The sequence below is a fragment of the Sesamum indicum genome, linkage group LG6 (assembly GCF_026168435.1).
Source record: "Sesamum indicum cultivar Baizhima isolate 11 linkage group LG6, ASM2616843v1, whole genome shotgun sequence".
Taxonomy (NCBI): domain Eukaryota; kingdom Viridiplantae; phylum Streptophyta; class Magnoliopsida; order Lamiales; family Pedaliaceae; genus Sesamum; species Sesamum indicum.
The window spans coordinates 26,254,366-26,276,901 of record NC_142662.1 but is presented as its reverse complement, the minus strand read 5'-3'; the positions used below and the strand labels follow the sequence as shown (position 1 = coordinate 26,276,901).

The 22,536-nt window shown below is 33.3% G+C and overlaps 3 protein-coding genes across 4 annotated transcripts; 1 reads left to right on the top strand and 2 right to left on the bottom strand.

The window, feature by feature from the left end:
- The first annotated feature begins 6,938 nt into the window (after positions 1-6,938).
- Positions 6,939-9,679, top strand: LOC105163283 (uncharacterized). The gene is made up of 3 exons (XM_011081572.3): positions 6,939-7,191; positions 7,322-9,279; positions 9,368-9,679. Exon 2 carries the CDS (start codon positions 7,605-7,607, stop codon positions 8,220-8,222), a length of 618 nt encoding a protein of 205 aa, XP_011079874.1. The 5' UTR covers positions 6,939-7,191; positions 7,322-7,604; the 3' UTR covers positions 8,223-9,279; positions 9,368-9,679.
- A 923-nt stretch (positions 9,680-10,602) lies between these two features.
- On the bottom strand, positions 10,603-12,845 carry LOC105163284 (FCS-Like Zinc finger 8). Its single transcript, XM_011081573.3, has 3 exons — positions 12,321-12,845; positions 11,343-12,226; positions 10,603-10,986 (listed from the first exon to the last, which is right to left on the bottom strand). Exons 2-3 carry the CDS (start codon positions 12,170-12,172, stop codon positions 10,896-10,898), a joined length of 921 nt encoding a protein of 306 aa, XP_011079875.1. The 5' UTR covers positions 12,173-12,226; positions 12,321-12,845; the 3' UTR covers positions 10,603-10,895.
- Positions 12,846-18,567: 5,722 nt separating this feature from the next.
- On the bottom strand, positions 18,568-22,499 carry TRM82 (Transducin/WD40 repeat-like superfamily protein). Of its 2 annotated transcripts, XM_088882296.1 has the most exons (11): positions 22,210-22,499; positions 21,950-22,108; positions 21,660-21,843; positions 21,229-21,285; positions 21,056-21,126; positions 20,330-20,408; positions 20,162-20,221; positions 19,660-19,763; positions 19,511-19,571; positions 18,814-19,249; positions 18,568-18,640 (listed from the first exon to the last, which is right to left on the bottom strand). In XM_088882296.1, exons 1-10 carry the CDS (start codon positions 22,341-22,343, stop codon positions 18,848-18,850), a joined length of 1,311 nt encoding a protein of 436 aa, XP_088738422.1. In that variant the 5' UTR covers positions 22,344-22,499; the 3' UTR covers positions 18,568-18,640; positions 18,814-18,847. The 2 variants fall into 2 exon arrangements, with proteins under 2 accessions (XP_088738422.1, XP_011079876.1); XM_011081574.3 differs by having other exon boundaries at positions 18,568-19,249.
- Between the last annotated feature and the right edge of the window lie 37 nt (positions 22,500-22,536).

Genomic DNA, 22,536 nt, shown 5'->3' with positions numbered 1-22,536 from the left:
ACAAATAACTATACAATAATGTGAAATAAAAAAAGGTATCAAATAATTTAATTTATATACTAATACAAAACCCACAGTACGTTTGTTAAATATAATGATTTAATTTAATATTTTTACGATCAATTTATATATAAAAAGGATTAAAATGTTGTCATCATGGTTAGTGGTCACAAGTGGTAGTAGTAGCATTAGTGGGAGTTTGTGGAAGAGATCAATAATTGTGGATATTCCTTTTTTTTGTGGTAAATTTATTTAAAAAATCTTATAAATTAGAAACACCAATAACAAAAAATTATGCAATAATTAGGGTAAATTATATCCATATTCACTAAGATTATGTTTAATTATAAAAATACCCCATATCCTTACACCTATTGAGGGGTTGTTAGTTTAATACGCCTTATGAGATATTTGTATAAATTTTATTAATAACAAAATTGAGTTTTTGCGACATTATAAACGACAACGGCTTAAAAAACATAGTAAATACTATTAACTCCAGTTAAACAAAATCAAAGCAAAAATTTCAATTTTTACCACAATTAATCGATACTTGTCATTGTTTATTTCTACAGTTAAAACATTTGCCATGGTTGTTTTGGCCACACTTGCAAAAAACAACGGCTAATAGCTATTGCGAAGCTGTTGTTGATTTGTATTTACCACGATTATTTTTTTTTAGCTATAGTAATTAATCGCAATGAAAAATCATATTTTCTCTAGTGTTATAATATTTCTCAAAAACATAAAATTTTATAATTAACAGAACTTTGTACAGATGGCATTCTGTGGGTTCGAGTCGTGCATAAGTAGATATTCAGTCTACTTTTCATAATAATACGTTGGCTTTTTATTAACTTTATATTTCTTAATTAGTGTAAAAATATTAATATATTGCATATTAGATATTACAATAATAATATTTAAAAGTATCGTTGTTTTTTGTTTGTAGATAAAAACACGATTTCCTAATAAAATTGTTACATTCATCACCCGTTGGTGTTATTTGATACGTCAAATTAGTGTTGTATGTATTATTAAGTACGTACAATTTTTTATTATGAACGATACGTCTACGTCTACGTATTATATTTTAAAAGAAGCTTTGACTAAATTACGAGCATCAACTTGCAATTTTTTATACTTTATTCAAGATGGCTGGTCGTATGTCGTTTTCTACTGCGCGTACGTACAATTACGTGTAATTTGATATTGAGTATTACTTATATTATTAATTTTTTATTAATTAGTTAATTATATTTAATGATGATTAATTATATAGTCAAGATCTCAGACGTCTCTCAGTCAGTCCTCTGATGACTTGACTCTTTTAATTTGGGCCTAAATACAGGGCCTGGCCCATTTGTGGCCCATGAGCCTGTCATAGTTTGAAATATAATGGACTTGCTAGATCTAAACTGACTTCAAATTTCAAACGTTATTCTGGAAAAATGCTTTTTAGTTCCAAGCAATAGGGTGTGTTGTATTTTTGGTTTCACAGTTTATAAATTTAGCACATTTAGTCTCACATGATAAATATTATAGTATTTTTACTCCCATAGAATAAAATTGTGACACATTTGATCCCATAATATATAAAATTATGGTACACGTGGTTCCATAAGATATTATACCACGTGGGACCAAATGTGCCAAATTTTTATCTTATCGAACAAAAATGCTACAATATTTACTGTATGGGAGTAAACGTGCCAAGTTCATATATTATGAGACCAAAAAATCAACATATTCCAACGTATTGGATTAAAAATACAATTTTTCCAAGGTTATTCAATTGGACTACATCAATTTACGAATATCCACGTATCATGTTGGCCCCTAGTCTGATGGGCATACACATCACGTCCTTGTGTGTGGGTGAACCCCTTGCGCGTCAGTGCTAGCTCCATCATTTACGCACCATAAATTTTATTTTTAGATATTGATAGGGTTCTACTCTAATCCTACTTTGTTTTAAGTTTACCATTTCTAAAAAATTGAATGAAAATTGATATTTAAATTATAATTAATTTATTACTTACTTATTATAGATTAAATAATTTTTTTTATTAAATTGTCCTTATAATGTTAAGATATACCTCCTTACATGTATTAGCGCGTGAAGACTTTTGAAGGTAATTTGGCGATAGAAAGATTTATGTGACCTGCAATAAATTAGTAATAAGTCAAGGGGAAGTAAATATCGATTTTCTTTTAATTTTTTTTTTTAATATTAGCAAATACAGTGACTTTTGACTAATTGAGAAACTTATTTGTTAGACGAAAGCAAAACTCAGAGGTGCTATATGTAATTTCTCAAATCATAGAAGTTTATGCGTAATTATATCAAATTTCAAAAGAGAGAAGTGCAATTATCCCAAAAATAATTTCATTCGTAAAGAACAAATTTGTCTTAAAAATTTAAAAGCAATTAATCATGCAAAATAAATTGCCAAAATGTATATCCGAGAAATATCCCAGAGAAACACCCTAGTTATAGGTGTGCATAAATGTTTATCACATCCTATGTGAGTTTGGAGATCTCAAAATTTATCTCAGACGTTGTTTATCTAAGATTAATCTTATTTTAACAAACCTCATGTTTGGGAGACTACAAAATTCTGTTCCAAATATAGATGTACATCATATTGTTTATTTACTAATTATTCATTTCAAATACCAATCATGTGAATGAAATCAATAATGAATAATAATTTTATTGTTTTTTTTTTTTTGTGTGTATATCAATCATAGAGACGATATTCAAATATGATTCATTTTCTATTCCTATCCAACTTCTTAAATTCATTTTATTTTTATGTACCAATTATGTGCTAAGTTCTCAAGAAGTGACCTATGAAGGTGATGGGGATGTACCACCTTAGTTAATAGCCTCATGGTAAGAGTAAAATACATAAAAGTCCTAAGATTCGCGCATTGTTTTTTTTGGACCGGGTTATCATATCCAATCGAATTTGAATCGATCTAACAAAGTGACCAGAGGCCTGTGCCATAGATTTTCTGACAACTCGTGGCTGGGATGTTTCCACGTGAATCAGACATGGACGAACATATGGATTTATAAATACGTACGGTTAGACCATTTACTCCAATTTCAATCACATTTAACGCTTAGATTACATGCAACGATCTTAAACTTGAACTGATTTAAGCATTTAAAGATCTTAACTGGGGACCTCCGAACTAACTTAACAAGCTTCTCTTTTTTCGTGGACCATATAATTTTGAATTTACCTCGATCGAGCCCAAAACTAGCGATTACAAGAAGTTCATCACTTTTTGACCCGAATTAAAAGGAAATGTACAAGTTTCAGACATGACAAAATTACAAAACTAATATTTACAAGGGAAACAATATTAATTTATGGTAAGATTAAGTTGTGAGAGAAATTTTAGTAGTATTTCTTATAGTAATTGTTGTAATGATTGAAACAGCAGAGACCCAGCTATCTATCCTCTTCTCTTTATGAAAAGCAGAAGGTACCATATCCCTTTATCTAAAGTCGCAAGTATTTTAGGCGTTCCACTTCCACTTTTTTCTTCAATTCAGAAAAGAATAAGTGCGTCGTGTTTGTTCAAAAGCGACTTGTCTTCCACTCAGCCTACTGAAATCGTCAAATTGCCAAAAAGTGTATTATTCCCAGACCAAAATATATAAAAAGTTCCCTTGACTTGAGAAATTGTGAGTTTGAATTTATGGGTTTCTATTTTAATCCAAACTCCGCTTACTTGCTTTCAACGTAAACCCTGAGTTTGAATTAACTTATTCGTTAAAAAATACAATAAATTATAATAAAATCTCATAATATTTGATATAATTAAAATATTTTTTAATTATTTAAAATTATATAAAAAATAAATATTTTTTATAATAAATTGTCACGAACATATACTTGTTTAGAAATATAAAAAAATAATAATAAAAAAAGAAAGTATTTGTAATAGTCAAGTTGTAATTTATTGTAAAATTCAAAATATTAAATATTAAATAGTGGTGAGTATTTAATTAAATGGAGCAGCATGACTACTGACTTGTTACAGCATCGTTACTTACAGATGAGATTGCATTGGAAAACTCGTTTCTTTGTCGTGTGCTTTCGGTCACAATAAATACCTTTGAATTCTTTTTCCAAATTTGACCAAAATTTAGTTGTATTTGTCGCATGCACTATTCATTTTTATATGACACCCCACTTATTTTAATGGGTTAAATTTTAGGGTAGAATGCATCCACCTCAACATGTCAGCTCATTTATATTTTGTTCCCAATTTCTTTACTTATTTTTTTATTTTATTATATTTTGTGTTTTTCAAGGGAATAATAATTGAATATTCTGTTGTGTTCACATGTTTGAAAGCAATTTCTGGGTCCTATATTATAAGGGTTAGATGCAGATACTTCCAACGTATGAGGTCATTTGTACTTTGTCTCTCAATTTTTGCAGGAAAACAAGTTCCGAAAAAAATAAAGAAAAATTCCAAAAATTATTGCCTGATTTGCAGATAAACAACTTCGTATTATAAGTCAAAATCAAACCAAAAGATCATAAACTTTTCTGATTATGAGTCATATTTTTTTGTCTTTGCTTCAATTTGCTATATTAATTACACGATGTATAATTATCATCTTACACCACAATTTTTAATACACATACATCGTACATGTGCAAGAACCCACCTTATTTTTAAAAACATCACTTATGAATTTGTCAAAATTTTATATTAATTTTATTTTTATTGTAAAAATAATATTTATAAAGAAATAAACCAGGTTTAAGCTTCTGTGATTAACCATTTCACCATTTTACGGTGGAAAATCCACTAAAGAAAGTGGTAATATGCAAAAAAATCATGCATTTGGTATTAATTTTTTTTATTTAATCATTTCATATTAATTTTTTCTATTATAAAAAAATTTAGTAAATAAAATTATTTATATATTTTTTTATATCTGTATATTAAATGTGGCACGTACATCTATTTAAATACAGTCTAAAAGATGCGGATACAATTTCCGCATTATATTTATGAAATTGTTTTAGGTAAGTATATGAATATATAGCTTATATTTGTGTGAGTGATGCTCTACACATACATCACTATGATTGTGTGAATATATTTCTCTCGCAAAGAGCGACTATGAAATTGCAACACTAATTTTATTATTATACAAATAATACTCTTAAATTGATTTTTTTTTTTGTTTGTTGCTTTTTTTTTTTAGAAATATGAAGTATTTGTTTATATATATATTTTTTATTTATAATATATTTTAAAATATAAAATATCAATATGCACGCAGAAATTGCGTGACACGACCGCTAATTTTCAAATGAATTTATCTATATCTATATTATATAAAAAAGGAGACGCTTTTCTCACTCACACGTAGCTTTAATTTAAACTGCGACAGTAATTATTTAAATTACAAAAAATGTCCTTATGTATTATCAATTATCCATACTCAAATTCTTTTTCTCATCCATGTGATTTATACTATCTATCTATACTGATATGAAAATTTTATTCACACCATTTTTTTTTTTGTGTAGATAATATCTCTAAATTAGTTCTATTTTATTTATTTATTTATTAAATGTGGTGTCTCGATTTATAATCTTATTCTTATTTCTAATATATATTAAATTATCAATAATTATTTATTATATGTATGCATGGACAGTGTACCATGACTATTAGTTAATATAAAACGAAAGGTACTCTACACTCACAAAATGACGGTTAATGGTACTGTCACTTTAATTTTTATAAAATCAAAAGTACCCTTCAACTAACAAGGTTATTAATTTATTTAATTTTTAAAGTTTACATTAATTGATAAATATGTTTTTTCTTTCTCCTTTTCTTTTTGAATGTACTATATTAGCTTATATTTTACTATTAGTTATAATATATTTTAAAGTGTGAAAATAATTATTATATGTGCGCATGAACAACATATCACAACGATTAGTCAATATAAAAAAAATATTCTATAAACTCATAAATGATGATTAATAACACTGTCGGACCAATTTTTAAATTTAAGAATCATACTCCCAATTTAATTATTCATTCTAATTACTCCCCCCCCCCAAAAAAAAAGCGAGTCAAAGTCAATAATTTTAATTATTCATTCTAATTATTTTTTGTTGTGTCAATAATATTTTAAATAAATTTTTTTATTTTTTTAAACATGATTCATTAATTTATATATTTTATATTTATTTATAATATATTTAAAAATATTAAAAATTATTTATTTTATGTGCATAAATACGACATACCACGACGATTAATCTTTACTTTCTTCTTAAGAGAGAGAAGCCGTTTGATGTCTTGATCTTTCTGGTATGCATATATTTTTTATTATTTAATTTGATTTTCTTATTTTTCTTATCTTTCTTCCCACTTCTCTGTGGTTTTTCTTTTCTTTTCATGCATCTTAATTTTTCTCATTTCTTTCTTATATGGTTATTTTTTTTAGTTTTTTATCATCACTGTTTTATGAAATTTTATTTTGTATATACTTATTAAATAATAAAAATATAAATAATATTAAAAAATTGCGCAGACACATAGAGGGTGTCATAAATTATTAATTTTTAATAAAACCAACTAAATGATATTATTAATATACTAAAATATCAAATATTATTTAATAATTTCAAATAATTTTGATTTTATTTTACATATAAGAAACGGGAACAAAGCATCCGAAAAATTGGGAGGGCAAAATTGTCATTCTGCAGTTGAATCATTTGATGTCGGTTTCAAACATGACCGAGGCATAAAGTAATTAGCACTCAAAAGCAGGGCCCATTTGGTAAATAGGGCACATCCACGTTCTATCGCACGGTGGCACGTCGTTCCTATGGACGAGATTTAAATGCAGTTGCGAGTCCATTTGAAATCCGTGTGGATTTCTCTCTTAAGCATACAAAACAAAGGCTCTTCTCTCACAGACTGCAGAACTGAAACTTTCCCAATGCCGCCTTCATTTCTCTTCTCTCTCTAGAAGAATCTGATTTCCCTCTGTCTATCTATCTACACACATACAGCTATACGTACACTTTGTGAAAACGCATCACATCAATATATTCAGAGAGAGAGGACGCAATCGGAGTCCAAGATCTCCGCCATTTCCTCTGCCGTCACTTCTAAATTCAGGTTAGTACTCTGGGTTGAGTCTATTTTTCAGCTGGGTTTATGCTGTTTTGATTTGTGTTTTGTTTGTAGATGTGATTTCATTTCCTTGTAGTGATAGTTTCTTTATTTTATTTCTGTTTGATGTGTGTAGATCGGAGGAAACTGAAGAGTGACGGTGCGGTTGTTGTGCATGCGCACAGACATACATATATGTTCGATGTTGGGATCGGGTTTGTTGAAATAGATTTTGATCTGCTCATATTTTGGTGGTTATGGAGGAGATCTAGAAGTTGTGATTGTTTAAGATTCATTTAGTTCTGGGAGCTGTTGATTTGTTAGGTCCTCTTTTAGTTTGTTTAGTTGTAATTAAAATTAGTGAATAGGAAGGAAGTACAGATAGGAGTGAGTTGGTTTTATTCTGTAAGTTGCCCGGGATGGAGACTTTAGTGGTTGTTGCTCATCATAGGAATAACCATCACTATTATGGTAGAAACCGGGGCCATGGTGCTTCGAAATTTGAGTCGTTTGGCTCACCTCCTTCGGGGAATTTTCGGGCCATTAATTGCAGGACATTTCAATCTGGAGAAGGTCTACTCCCCACCCCATTCACATCTTGCCCCCCCTTGACCCCTGTTGCTAGAAAGGGCTTTTCCACTTCACTTTCTTACAAGACCCCATCCCCATCTCTTTATGAGAACCAAAAGATCTCGAAAAAAATTGCAAAAAGCTGTACGACTCCCATACCAATTAAGATCAAGTTGCCTAAAGATAGAGAGTTCCATTTATCTGAGCGGTGGGCTGGACCTGCCTACTCGAATTCACCTCCTCCGAGTTCTTTGCCCATCCCCAAGTTCTCGATGCACCCTAAAAGAACTGTGTCCCTGGACTTCCCTACTGTGGCCTCTGATATAGATTTGCGTCCCATTGCAAAATCTGCCCCTGCTTCCCCAACCAGGGAGCGCAGCCCTTCTCCTAGTTATCTGTTTGACAGTGCTGATTCTGCTACTAAGACCCTTCGTCGCATCCTTAATCTTGATATTACTGATGAATGAAGAAGTGGTGGTGGTTAGTGCTCCTGTAGATACAGAAATTAATGTACTTTTGTGGGCTACCGTGGAATGTATATATAATAAGGAAGATCAGTGGAGTAACTTGTTAAGAGATTAGTTAGCATTTCGTAACTGTGGTCGCATGCTAGTGCAAGAGCTATAATATCTGGTTGGTGGACTCTCTCTGAAGTCTCTGGAAATTTAGTTTGTTTGGTTGGGAATACTTGATGTTGATTTGGTTTGGTGGTAGCTCAGCCATGGATCTTCCCCTGGCATAACTTGTGAATGGATGGTGGGGGTTGATCAAGTGGCATACTGTAGTTGAATGAGGATGGATGGAATTCACAGGATTGTGGAAGTGACTGCGAGAAAGTATATTCAGCTTGGGAGAAGTAAATGCCATTGAATTTGGCAATTCCAAAGTCTCCATGTATATTTTCCTCTCAGTTCGTTCTTCTCATGGTTTCCTCTTTAATTAGTTGTTGCTTATACAATCTGTATATACTGTAGAATCATAACTTGGTCAGTATCATTAGGATTTTGTTTTTTCTCCTTTCCAGTCTGGTATCTCAGCCCTGAGATTTGACCAATCTTCCATCAACTTTCTTGTTTCCTTCTGTCAAGTACTTACCTTCGGCTTTCAGTTTAGTCTTTGTTTTCATGGTTGCCTGAACTGGCTCATCATCTTCTGTTGTCATAAATCATTTTCTTTTTTAGTTCTCTTTTAAAATAGTTACTGGCTTCTAGATCTTTCGGTTTCCCTTCACCATGTTTTCTGGTTTTTGAAAAAGAAAAATGGGAAGGGAGATAGAGGTAGATGATCTCTTAGTTCTTAGCTCCTATCAATGTTGAGCCACTCTTGCAATCTTTGCCTATTATCCTTCTTGGATGTCCATTAGAAAATCCTTCTGCTTTTAGTTCTTAGGCATGCTCTGTTATGAGTTCTCCTGTAAGCTCCACAACCTGCTTCTCTTTTCTTGAAGTGGGTTATATTCCTTTTTTCTCGGTCTAGAGTTCCATTTGACATTGGAAATTGTTGATCATACCAAGCGGTTCACAGGTATTCTTTTTTAGATCATATACTGTATTGACTTGTTTGCCCTTACTTCACATGCAGGAGCTGATATGTATTTTCATTATCTTTTCAGTGATTGTACAGGTAGCTGATGGAAATAAGATTCTTGAGGAGAGGCTGGTTCAGTGAACCTTGTTGCATCACTGATCTTTACAGTTGTTGGCTATTCTGTTCTGATGTATGTTAGTCTGCTACAATAGTATTATGGATTGTGTCTTTGGTTTTATATTTCCAAAAAGTAGGGAGCCCTCTCTTTATCTGGTTATGGGTGGTTGAACCTATGTAGTGTTATTCATCTACTGCTGGGCAAAGTCCCTAGTTATCCTTGTATGGATTGCTTTTTGTTACTTCTCCTTTATCAGTAGAGTTGTGCTAGAAGTCTGAATCATGCTCTTCTTTTATCTCGATTCCAATACCAAAAAGAGTGATACATCGTTCTAATAGAAGAGAAATTAATTTAAAAGACAATTCTTTTATGCTCTGTGCTCTTTTGAGGTGTTTTAATTCAGTGGAAATGATGAATGGTATTTAGACATGTTCTAGGATTTCTTTTAACTTTTATATTTGGTTTAATCATTTGGGTGCATGATTATGTCATTTAATCTCAAACCAGCTCAATGCATATTTCGACTAAGAATTATCTATTTGAATCGAGTCCAATCCTTGTGATCAATGGAACCGCCAATATGTATCAAATTATTTTATAGTATTTCCTTACCTCGGTGTCAAAAGAATAAGATTGGCCTTGGATGGGGATGAAATTACGTACTTCAATGTAAATTACGCTGAAATAGAAACTGTTGTTCATAGTGTTCTACAGCTAATTAATTACACGACATAATATGGTATTCTATTCTGTATCCTCAATCAATGGACCCGCCCTCATCCCTGTTTTGTTATGACTATGAATATGGGTATGGATATGCCAATTGTAATGTTATTTCTTCCTCACAAACACAATCAATTCACTAACTATTCTATTCTAACAGTTTAGGCTACGGTTATATTTGAATTAATTATATATAATTATATTAAAATTGAATTGTTATTAGTGATATAACACTAATCACAGAGAGAACTGCTTCTTGCCATTGGTGTAAGATTTAATGATAAGAGAATTACATTTGTCACATGATTAACTCCTAGTCAAATTCGATCCTTGATGATAATAAAATTTTAGTCACCTAAGCTAGATTTCAAGGGTATTGTAGATTGGGTTGCCTAGATGAGGCGTGGAGACCACCAACTACTACAAATATTTGTCTGAAAAGAACCGAGTCTTTGGAGTATTCGGTTGAAATAGGGTAATTGAATTCAATAGAAAACCCACTAATATAGCCTTAGAGATAAACTATTGGCCGCGAGAACGTCGTCGACCACAAGTTTGATGATGAACAACAAATTGAGCAATTCTTGAATCATACAAAAATCACATGTTTTAATAACAAATTTTGTGCCTCTCGTTATGTGTATATATGCAATAGAGAGGGATTCTTCAACAGAAACAGCAAGAGACCAAAGAAACCCAACAACCATCAATCATTTTTCACATTCAGTGTAGACAACTTGATGTCTTGAGCCAAAACTTCCTCTGCTAAGTTCTAAAAAGCATCCTCCAGTTCTTGATTCTTCATTCCTTCATAAAGGATTTCTTGGCAGCGGCATTCATGGCTACAAAAGGCTTTCTCACCCCTGTAAACATACAGATTTCTCTTCAGTTACACAATTTTCCTCTGTATTTAAAGTAGAAAATTGGACTATTTCAAATGAATCTGATGTACTTCAATTATTGTGGTTCAACAGACAACTTTAAAGTAAACAATGAGGTAACATGTAACCATTACTTATAGATTTGGTATCCCACCAATGATTGCTCTGTTATGATTCAACGAAATTATAAAAGTAGCACCAAGAAAATTATTTAAATTCTGTCTCCACAGGCCAAGATACTCTGGGCTAAAGGGGTCATGATCATCAATATTTGATTCATAATAACAATTGAATCAGGAAATATGCATTAGAACATGGAAAGAAGAATTGGGGGTGACCTGTACATGTAGATGTCTTTTCCTTGTCCAAGAATATCTTTGCAGTTGTGACAAAAACTGAGGAAATTTGCTGATGGAGAGGTTGAAACATCTGTTTCAAAACTAGTAAATTCCCTGTTCTTGTCGTGGTCAGAATCCTTTGCATCATAGCCACAGCAGCTCTCCACAATGCAGCCATCGAATATGTGAGTGGTTCTTGGATTAGGCCCATGAGAGATCACGCAAGTATAGTCCTCAGACAGCTCCATTTCTTTCAGAGACAGCTGCCTGCTGAAATCCTTTGCCGGGCTGCTGCCAGTTAAAGGGCTCAACAGCTGAGAATTCCTAGTCTTGATTCCGAAATCAGCCGGCGATTTCGGCGATTCTGCCGGAGAAAGTGAAGATTGAGGATTGATGGCTGGAATCTGAACCTTAAGCTTTGATCCAAACAGAACCATTCTGTTGATTGGTTTGGACAAGTTCCTACAGTTCCCATCATCATTTTCCTGAATGATGGAGTCAATCAGGGCAAGTCCCATGGCTTGTGGCTCTGGTTTGTTCGTTGAGTTATTGGTTTCAGGAGATGGGGTTGGAGGCTTGGATAAGAGGGATTCATAGGCAAATGGGTTCACAAAACTGGATGAGTTCTTGGTGTCAAGAATGGAGGTCGGACTCATAACGCTGGTCTCTGCATCAGACAGGGTTTTTGCCAAAAAACCATTGAAAAATCTTGGAGAGCCTAAGAAGGATGAAATTGGTGAGGAGGGATTCTTGGTGGGAGAAAGCAAGGAAGTGTGATCAGCCATGAAAGCTTGTTTGCTGCTCACTGCTCTTGATCTATTCCTCAGCATTTATGAGTGCCCTCTGATCAATCAAATGCAAGCAAACTACACTAACAAAGTATACTGCAAGAAATTCAAGAAACAAAGTATAAATATTTACCCAGAGAATCATAGCAGTGAAATCAAAATGAGGATTTTCTTGCAAGAAGGAGCTAACCTTGAACTAGTGGTTAATTATGCTATTAACTCCATGAGTAGCAGTAGTTCATACAAAGACACAGGAAAAAGACTCTCACTTTTTCTAAGCCTCAAAAGAATAAAACAAAAGCTGGGGTTTTCCTCTCAAAAGCCCAAATTCATCATAAGCTAAAAAGAAACCAAAAGCAGTAAAGTTCATCAACTCTGTGGAGCATACAATCCCTGCTAAATCTCATTAGCCTCCATTTCACAACACTGACAGATAACCAGAAAAGCCCCAATCTTCTCTTTCCTTTGTTTTTTAAATATTCTTCTAAAGTTCCTACAAAAGCTTTGGTTAATTTCCATCATAAGCTATTAAAAAAATCAGGGCTGTAGCCCATCTCTGCATTGATGATCAACAAGATCCAAAAGCAGAATAATCAGCAAGTTCTTGAAAGAAAGAGAGATGAGCAAAGAGAAAAAGGGAGGAAAAATCAGCTAGCGTGAGTGCTTTTTAAAGAGAAGAAAGAAGGAGAGGAGAGAGAAACACTGATTGTTGTGAGAGAAAAAGGAGTGCTCAAGAATATAAAAACAAGAAAAGGAAACGCCAGCAAGATAAGGGCCCAACCTCAATTTTCTCACTTGATCATTATTTTTCATTGATTTTGGACTTTAGCACTCATTTCTCCTGCAATTATTAGTATGATTTAAGCCAAATTACGATTAAAAAAACTGCAAGTCGTATTCAAAATGCAGGCAATCTCAATGCATCATCACCAAGAAATGTACTTTTTAATTTTGATCAGAGTCTGTTGGGCAGATTTGAATATTCCCTCTATTTATAGAGAGATCAAGATTACAATTTTTTTGGGGGGATTTGGCAGCATATCCATTAATCAAGATTACATTTTTATACTATGATCAATCAGTCCTGTTGAATTCAAGTTAATTAAAAATTTCCCAGATTTAAAATTTTCCACTGGAATTTCTCTTTCTTCATCTATATTAGTAGTGGTATTAATTTATCGGCTGTGCCTCAGCTTTTTTGTCCGGGTTTCTCTAATGTCGTTATTCTTTCAGTGCACATTATGATTCACCATAATGGTGAAATCTCTTTTTTTTCTTCTCTCTTCACTCTCTCTCTCACTCACACACACACTGATGAAGGGAAAAAGGGTGAAGCCGAGTGCATGGGGCAGTTAAATGCACACACTCGAAGGTTAAAATTGCTGATGGAATGACGACATTTTTGCAGCTCTGACTCAGTAATTACTCATTCTTGTTTGCTTTTTTTGACGTCGTCTCGTCGTACGAAGGTTGCGTGTCCCCATGCACTGCTCTTACAGACCAACTGTTGCCATCCACGCGTACCCATTATACTGAATTAAATTTTTTTATTGTAATTTTTTGGATTAAATACACATTACACCCCTGAATTATACATAAAGTGCATTTACACTCTTAAATTATAGAATATAATAAAATAACCCCTCATGATAAATACTAACTTTTTTATGTCAAAAATGAACATATTGTAATCATTCTTCTAAATATAATCTGAATTATTATATTTTTTTAATTTAAAACAAACTGTAAGGCACTTATATTACAACATTCGTAATAGTATTAAAAAAAGTTAATTTTTAATAATATATACTTTGTATCACACACCAATACTCCCAATCTCCTATAAATACCGCTAACGTCAATTAAAAATAAAGACACTATTTATTGATAAGACTTTATATAAATCAATCCACTTAAAAAGTTGTTTCTCTCGAAAAAATTTAAACATATTAGATGTGACGGAAGATAATTTCCCATTTTCTCCTTGTTAAAATCATAATCATATCAAATTGTTACATAAAAAAATAGTATTTTCATTATTCATGTAAAAGTAATCGATTAGTGTCTAAAGTCAAAGTAAAGAGTGAAGCATAAGAGATGGGAACTGTGGAAAAAGTTAAGAGGATAGTTATTGAAAGAATTGAAATACCCCCCTCACAATGGTAATATTTATGTAGGATCATAATTTGCGTCTTTTTTATTGGAGTCGGGTCGTGAGCGCCAATCTGATGACCCGACTCTTGAATTTGTTGATGGTTGATACTTGATGGCACAAACAAGTAAATGCATTTGGTCTCATGAATACATCCAACCACTTCATTTATTAGTATATCACTTTATTACTTTCACACCAACATGTATTATTTCCTTTCTACATATAAACGGACTTTAATATCGATAGATCTTTGTTGGGACACAACGAGTCAAATATTTATTTTTCTCAGATTTCCAAATACGATTTGGATCATCATCAAAACGACTTTTATCTAAACCCAGATCAATAGCACCAGTGTATAACTGTATATATATATACACACACTTTTGGACATATCATTTAATTCAGATCATATGAATTATTGAATAGTACTGATCAAAATGATACACAACCTCAGATTATAACCGACTTCTGGTAGTGCGTTTTTTGCATAACGTTTATTAGGGTATTGGAGAGTTGCTTTTTTCATTTTTCATTATTTTTCCTTGTAATGGAAAACATTCTTAATTACGCAGTCGTCTGTTGAATGATTGAGGTTGGAAATTAAAACACGACTTATCATCTTTGAATTTGTCAAACCAATATCCTTATATATATATATATATGATAAGAGAGTTGAATTTACAAAAATTATTTGAATACATATATATATATATATATCTCTCATTTCTCGAGATTTTTTTCCACGTAAAAATTATTACAGTAAAAATATAAAGAGTAAAGTGGTCACGTAATAAAAATCATTATTTTTTTCGATTGTGATCACATAGTGTTACGATTAATATATATATACACATACTTCAACTCATTCACTCTAACTTTGATTAAAACATAATGTTTGTAATAATCTAACATATATATATATATATATATATATATAGAAAAGATGTAGCAACTCTCTTCTAATATTGTAAATGTACAAATTACTCTCTCATGAAAAAATGAGCAATTTACCTCCCTGTATTTTTAAAAATACAACAATTTATCTTTTTGTATTTTTTAAAATGAAGTAATTGACCTCATTAAATAGAGAAATAAATTGCTTTATTTTAAAAACTAAAGAAATAAATTACATTAAACTCTCTCTCTCTATATATATATAATGGAAGGGATGTGTATTCAATATGTGAGCATATATAGTTAGAACATAGGGGAACTTTGTATTTTGGTATAAGGTATTGTCATAATTAGGTGAAGTAGATTAGCTATGTAAGACGATGATAATTATGAGTTGATTCCTTCACCTCCCCACTAAGTAAACCAATATCAAAGAGGTTAGGTTCTATTACTATTTCGACTGCATTTTGTACTATTATTTGGGTAACTCTCAATCATTTTTAATTTTGAGTTCAATTTTTATTTATAGTTGATGACCAAAGCTTCAAATATAAAATAAAAGATAAACCATAAATTCTTGTGATGCAACCCCTGACACTGATGCCCACCTAACCCCACCACCTCTATAACCTCAGCCCATACTAGTTTCAAATACCAAAAATTTTAATTTGGATTGAATTTCAACTAATTATGTGATAAGTGTACTTATAAATACGAGAAATTTCAATCTGAATTGAGTTCAGTCAAATATGAACTAATTGTGTAGAAAGTATAATACATTTGTCGTATAATTGATGTATAATTCAAGGATTAAGATATATCACACGACAAGAATGCCACACTTACTATGTGATTGATTTAGTTCAATCAGACCAGCTAAGTTGAGACAAAAAAATTCCCTACAAGTACTTACAACCCCACCCTCACATGATGGGGCTAAAGGACAAGAATGCCCCTTAAAGTAGAGTTGAATCAACCCAAACCCATCTCTTTTTTATTTCTTTTGTTTGATGGGTTAACCCAAACCCATCAAGTTCCAACAAGTATCTTGAGTTTACAGTGTGGATCATATCAAGTGGTTTCATATAAAAGCTTTTCTAGATATCTTCAAGTTATCTCTTTAATTCCATTGGAATTTGATTTTGACTCAACTATTAGTTGGAAACTATCCCTTCAAACCTAATAATCTACATTCTTTTCAGACCGTAACTTGCAAACACAACATTAATACATAGAATGGTCAAAGGATATTTGTAGGAAGATATCAAAATTGAAATGTTGGTCCTTGCCTGTTTCAGTCCATCCACGACCATATTTCGGATTAGATCTAAGCCGGGTCATAAACGACCCGAGCAAAAAACATGCAAATCTGATTTTGAACATTATTCCCTATTCTTGATCAGGATATGTAAGAGATTGTAGCCAATTTCAGACATGAGGCTCCAAATACATCAAGATCAAATCAAATTAAAGAAGGCGAGGGAGTGGACAAAAGCAACATATAGACCCGACCCGACCCGGAAGAGTGGCCCTGGCCCACACCCGACAAGGAGGTGGGTTGGCAGTACTCTTCTGTTGTTTTGGCATCATAACGAGGAATTCGTACTATTTCGCCATAACTCAGATTTTATTAGTGGAGGGGGAGGGGAGGGCCATCAATATCATTTTGTCTGCACAAAAATTTCTCATGATTCAGAGGACTGAATACCCCTTTCACTGGGACCTTCCCCATCCCAACTCTTCGTGCAGGGGAACAGGATAATGCTCACACGTTCCCAATATATTTCAATTTAAGTGAATGATTTTATAATCCAGGAATTTAAATCTATCCATGCTCAATAAAATATAGTTTAAATTACCGAAATTGAGGCTCCATGCATGAGCGGGAAGAAAATAGTTTTTATTTATGATAAATTATGAAATCATTGTTAAATAATTATAATTAATTAATGGTGTGTGCGTGTATAAGTAGACTAGTCTTAGAAGCTTTTTACTTGTACGGTTGTATATTTTCTAACATCATTTTCTATAATTGAAAAATATTATCTGAATAACGAAAACAGCCCAAGTTAAACCATTTCTTTGTTTTCCCATCACCAAATCATTCAAGATAAGAAGAGATTGAAGCATTTTATACGTATAAAAGTAGAAGACCTTTTTGTAGTTCATGAGTTGTAGCGATGCTGCTCATAATCTCAAGCAATTTCAGTCCAAGTATTGACACTTGTTAAATAAGCTCAAACCAACATTTTTGTCGCTCCCAAACACCTACCTAATTAAAGCATCCATGGATCTTATCAACTTTTAGATAATTATATACATCTTATCTGGTATTAATCAGATTTTTATTTTTATTTTCATTTTTTCTAAAATGATACTTTTGTTCTTCATTAAACATCCATCTATGGTATAACTCAAACATTATAAGGTTTTACGTTTCAATCTCACTCAAATATAATTCTATACATCATTTCCTTTGAAAAAATAATGATTAATCCGGGGGGGTTAATTGGGACCATGTATTGGAATTGAATGCCTATCCAATAATTAGTGGCTTATCTGATACAAAAGGAAGCAGGAGGGAGGGAAGGTGATGTCCCTTTCTACTTAATAATCATCAATTTTCTCAAACAAAAGTAGGTACCACAGTTAGCCTTTGTCTATTTTTTTTTTCTTTATCAACACGTGTCCTCATCTTATTCACGATCAGGTGTTTGATGGGCACCAATAGAGCCATCCCAGCCATCGTTTTCATGTTCAGTGGGCCCACAACCTTTCTTCATCAATCGATTCCATGTTTCGTTGTCTATTGTCTTCACTTGTGTATTCAGTATTCAGTCAGACTTCGCCCCTTCCATTATTGCTTATTTCATCTATCTATATATGCCCTTCCCATCAATCAAGATTCTAACCCCTCTCCTCCTATTTTTTCTTTTTAATTAATAATTCATTTTTACTGTGTAATTTGATTGGGTTTAGTCGAATCTGATTTACAATTTTTTCTTTTTGAAAAAAAACCATTGTTTTCTTGAATTTCTTTGTTTAAATCATTGCAGCAACCACAAATACAAGTACAAAATTGTGAAATTCTTGAACTTGATTTGCATATAAAAAGTAGTGATGTATAAGAGTAGAACCAAAGCAGTCATGTGAAAGGTGTTATGACAAGAAAGAAATTGTCTTGTTTATCTAAGGTTCAGTTTCAAGGTAAACTGGTGGAGACGTGCACAAAGACAGGTAGATTTACCTTTTGAGGGGCTAGATCACCAGCCGTCAGCAAAGTGGTTAGGACAGGGAAATGTACTTTTTTGCTGCAGCATTTGAACCAAAAACAGATATTTAAGTCATTAATTTGCTGATTTATTAAGAATATTGCATAAGTAAGTGAGCAGACAGGCAAATGAAAAGTCTTTTCCACACATTGCAAGTCCTGTAATAACATGCCCGGTTGAGTATATCTGCACAGACCATGATGGTCAGTCCTCCCAATATGTTATCTCTATGTGGTTAAAACTCAACAAATTAAGCTACCTACGCCAAAAATTTGGGCATGACACAAGAATCATTGAATGCAAATACAGCTCTTAAGCATTGACATGTTACAGAAATACTAGGAGAGTTTCTACGCTACCTTCTGAATCGGGGTGTTGGAATCAAGGATTGGGCTATGACTGAGCGGGTGTTTGATTCTTCTTATCGTTTCTACCTCTCTTTCTGAACTCCCGTCTCTCCGCTGAGTACTGCTTCTTGATTAACAAATTCCGCATTGCTGTTTTCACAGCTTCAGCAGCTGTCGAGAATGCTTCTTCTCCAATTGACAATTTTCCTTGCAGTGCTTGAAGCAGAGGCTCTCCTCCAGGAATCTCTGTATCTTCTAAGACCGACACCTCCGGTTCAGTAGATTCTGAGGTGTTAGTGGTGAAGCCTGACACGGCCCTCACACGAGCCAAAAGTGCAGAATCATTACTCTGTAAGCTGGAGGCACCCATGACCATCCATAACAATGGGGAGGAAGGGGCAGCTCCAATACTTGTCGGAATGAATGTCTCTCCTTTAACAGAAACCACCTGCATTAGGAATTTAGGACATAAAGTGTTAGGGGAACTAAAGAGTATCATTGTCATGCAGTGGAGATTTTGGTTCAAAATTTGCTTTCTTGATCTGTCATAATTCTCAGAATTGCCACGCAGCCTGTAAGAGTTCCTCAGGGAAACACACAACAATCTACAAACACGTGAATGTCATACTTGATCAATTCACTTAATATAGTATCTGTTCTGCTTTAATATAGCACTCAAGACAGATTTCTTTCTATGTAATGTACTCACTTTGACGACTGAGAGAGTCCTGGCAGAGAAGCTGCATCGTAACAGCATAATCCCTGGCAAGCTTAAGTAAAAGAAAGCAAAAAGTATTAGCACTGGACATTTAATATGAACGGTTCAAGCCAGGAGAAATACTGTAAGTGATCTAGTACCTCTGAACAGCCACAGCAACAAGGGAACCATCAGCGGTTGCACAGAGATCAGTTATAGCAGGCAATACCTCCTCTTGTCTTTGAATAGAATGTAAAACCCCTGCCTTCAGGAATGCATATAATTAAAACCAGAGCTAAGAACTAAAAATTATTGTTACAAAGAGTTGAAAAAAGACTGCTAGAACTCAGAACTTCACACTACAAAGAGAAAAAAGATCACTGGTCTCAAACAATTGTGTAGCAAGAAAAATAGAGGCAAATGAACTTTGGCTTAACTAAACAAATGTACCATAAAGCTCATGTTATTAGAAAATGTGATGTGACCTTTCGTGTTAGAATAGGACAATGACTATTCAACTAAATGTTACCAAGTTAAGTGCAGCTAATATTTAAACTTGCAACATTTGTAGGTCAAGATTATGGGGTAGATATAGTTCCCCAGAAGGTGAAAATGGCAATGAAATCAAAATCTTGAGTGAAGACAATTAGGTTACCCATCTACCTCAGCTCCAACATCACAAGTATCAAGCAGACAACCAGAGGCATAGTCCCACAACCGAACCTTCAAGTCCATTAGCAATTAGGTTAGCCCATGACAAAGGTTGCTTTTCAATTTTCTGTGAAAAATCAATATTAAATTTAACTTTTTGAAGATGCATAATCAACTCACTGTTGAATCACCACTTCCAGAGACTAAAAGTCCCTGTGCATAATCCTGGCAACTGATGAATGCAAGGCAGGAGACAAACCTGGTGATAAATGCATGAGAGCAAGACTGTCAATATGAAGTGGCTTGCAGCAATAAGTTATCCAACTAAAAATTTAAGACACAGAAAAATACTAGAAAGGAATACTCACTATATTTAAGAACATAGTAAGCAGATAATCATATTATCTTGTCCTAAAAACTCAACTTCATTCTTTTAATTTACATTTAGATGCCATTGTAATTCCAGAATCACAAAACCAAGGAATTACACATAATATGTATGAAACTTGAGTTAAGAGCAAAAGTAACCTAATTAAAAGAAGACTGGATTAGTAAGACTATTGAATGATTTCAGCTAATACTTAAAAAACAGAATTCAGCCTGTTGCTGAAATGAAATTGCAAGAACCTCCTCAGCATGCAATAGTTAGTTTACAGGGGACAAGCTAACCATCTAGTTTATGATAGACAATCATATCAGGTTATGTTTCATAGAATTCTTTCATGGAAAACCTTGATTTTCCCACAATACTCAACTTACAACAATCTCTCACTTTTGTCTTTCTCTGTGTGTGTTGTCATGGCAGGCATCTAAGATAAGATTCAGTAATATATGTCATAAACAAAAAACCTTCTATCGTGAAAATAATCCCAGTTCTAGTGAAGAAGCGACTATGAAGACACTTACTCAGTATGACCGAGGCAAAAGCTCTGAATCTCATGCGCTCCATTTAAGGGCTCTTTGGGAAACACAGTAACCTGTAATAAGCAACAGTAGCATATCAGTTCAAAACAAAGTCAAAGGAAAAAAAAAAAAAAGCATGACCTATTGAGTCAGGAATTATTAACAAAGTTTGTTACTCGAATTTTAAAGTCTCGATCAGCAGTAATAATATATTTTCCATCTGGTGAATATTCCTGCACAACCATTTAGTAAGAGTAAGTACACTGTCTTTGTATGCAATAACAAAAGGCTCAAAGTTAAGCAAGTGATTCTAGGTTGATGTAAGAAGAAATCTCATTCCATGTGAATAAGCACCCTGATATGGTCCACACCCAATAAGAAAGATTAAACAGCACCATATCATGGGGAAAAAGTCTATAAACTGTGATTCATACAACAATAAGTGGGAATCGCTAATTAACTAAATGGATACATTAATACTGTTGAAGAGTGATACAACACAGGCATTACCATACAAAGTTAGGAACCACTTAAACCATCAACCCATACAGCCTTCCATGAGAACAAGAAAGGATAAAGATACGGATAGCTCAGACACAGGGCTTACCAGTCTAGTAATTATGCTACAATAGTGGGAAAGAATTGGAACAGCCTTCTTATTCACTGGAGCTGGATTTTCATAATTATGATCTCCTATATCCACCACATAGACGACGCCAAACTTATCCGCGAAGCACACAAACATGCCATCACCACTTATTGCAAGAGAAGTCACTCTCTTCTCCGAAACTCTGTTATCACCACCAGACACAAATGTCAGAAAATTCAGTCAAGCCGCATTGCTGTTTTACGATTAACTAACAACAAATTTTTTCAAGAGTCAGTAAAACTGCTTACACAGAGTAAATACAACGCCAAGATTTAGTATCCCAAACTTTCACAAGCTTATCATCTCCACCTGATACGAAAAACTGCCCACTTCTACTGTATCGAATGGCGCGAATTGAATCTTTGTGCCCTCCGGTTTCATCTATTAACTTAACTCGAGAGCCATCTCTTCAGAAAAATTAGATAATTAGCATATAACACACAGTTACCTGGTTCAAAATTAAGCTTTAAACGAATTAAACAAAGAAAAGCACAGTTTCTTTTCTTACTGAAGACTGAAAACCCGGAGTTCCGACCCGACGGACACAGATACGGATATTTGGGACGGGTGAACCGCAATTAGGGCTGGAGCCACCTCCGTTTCCAGCTTCTGCTCGCTTTCTTCCATGTGATTGTCCTCCATTTTTGTATGATTTAGGTTTCCAGATTCAAGGGTTTCTCTAGGGTTTATTTTAGGGTTTTTTTCATGATCCGTCTGCCTCCAAGCCCAATTCAATCCTTTTGGATCAATGGATACTTACTGTGCTGTTTATGCCCACTTGACATAATTGGCTTTCCATTGGGTTGTGCATCACTATGCTGCTTTAAATAATGAT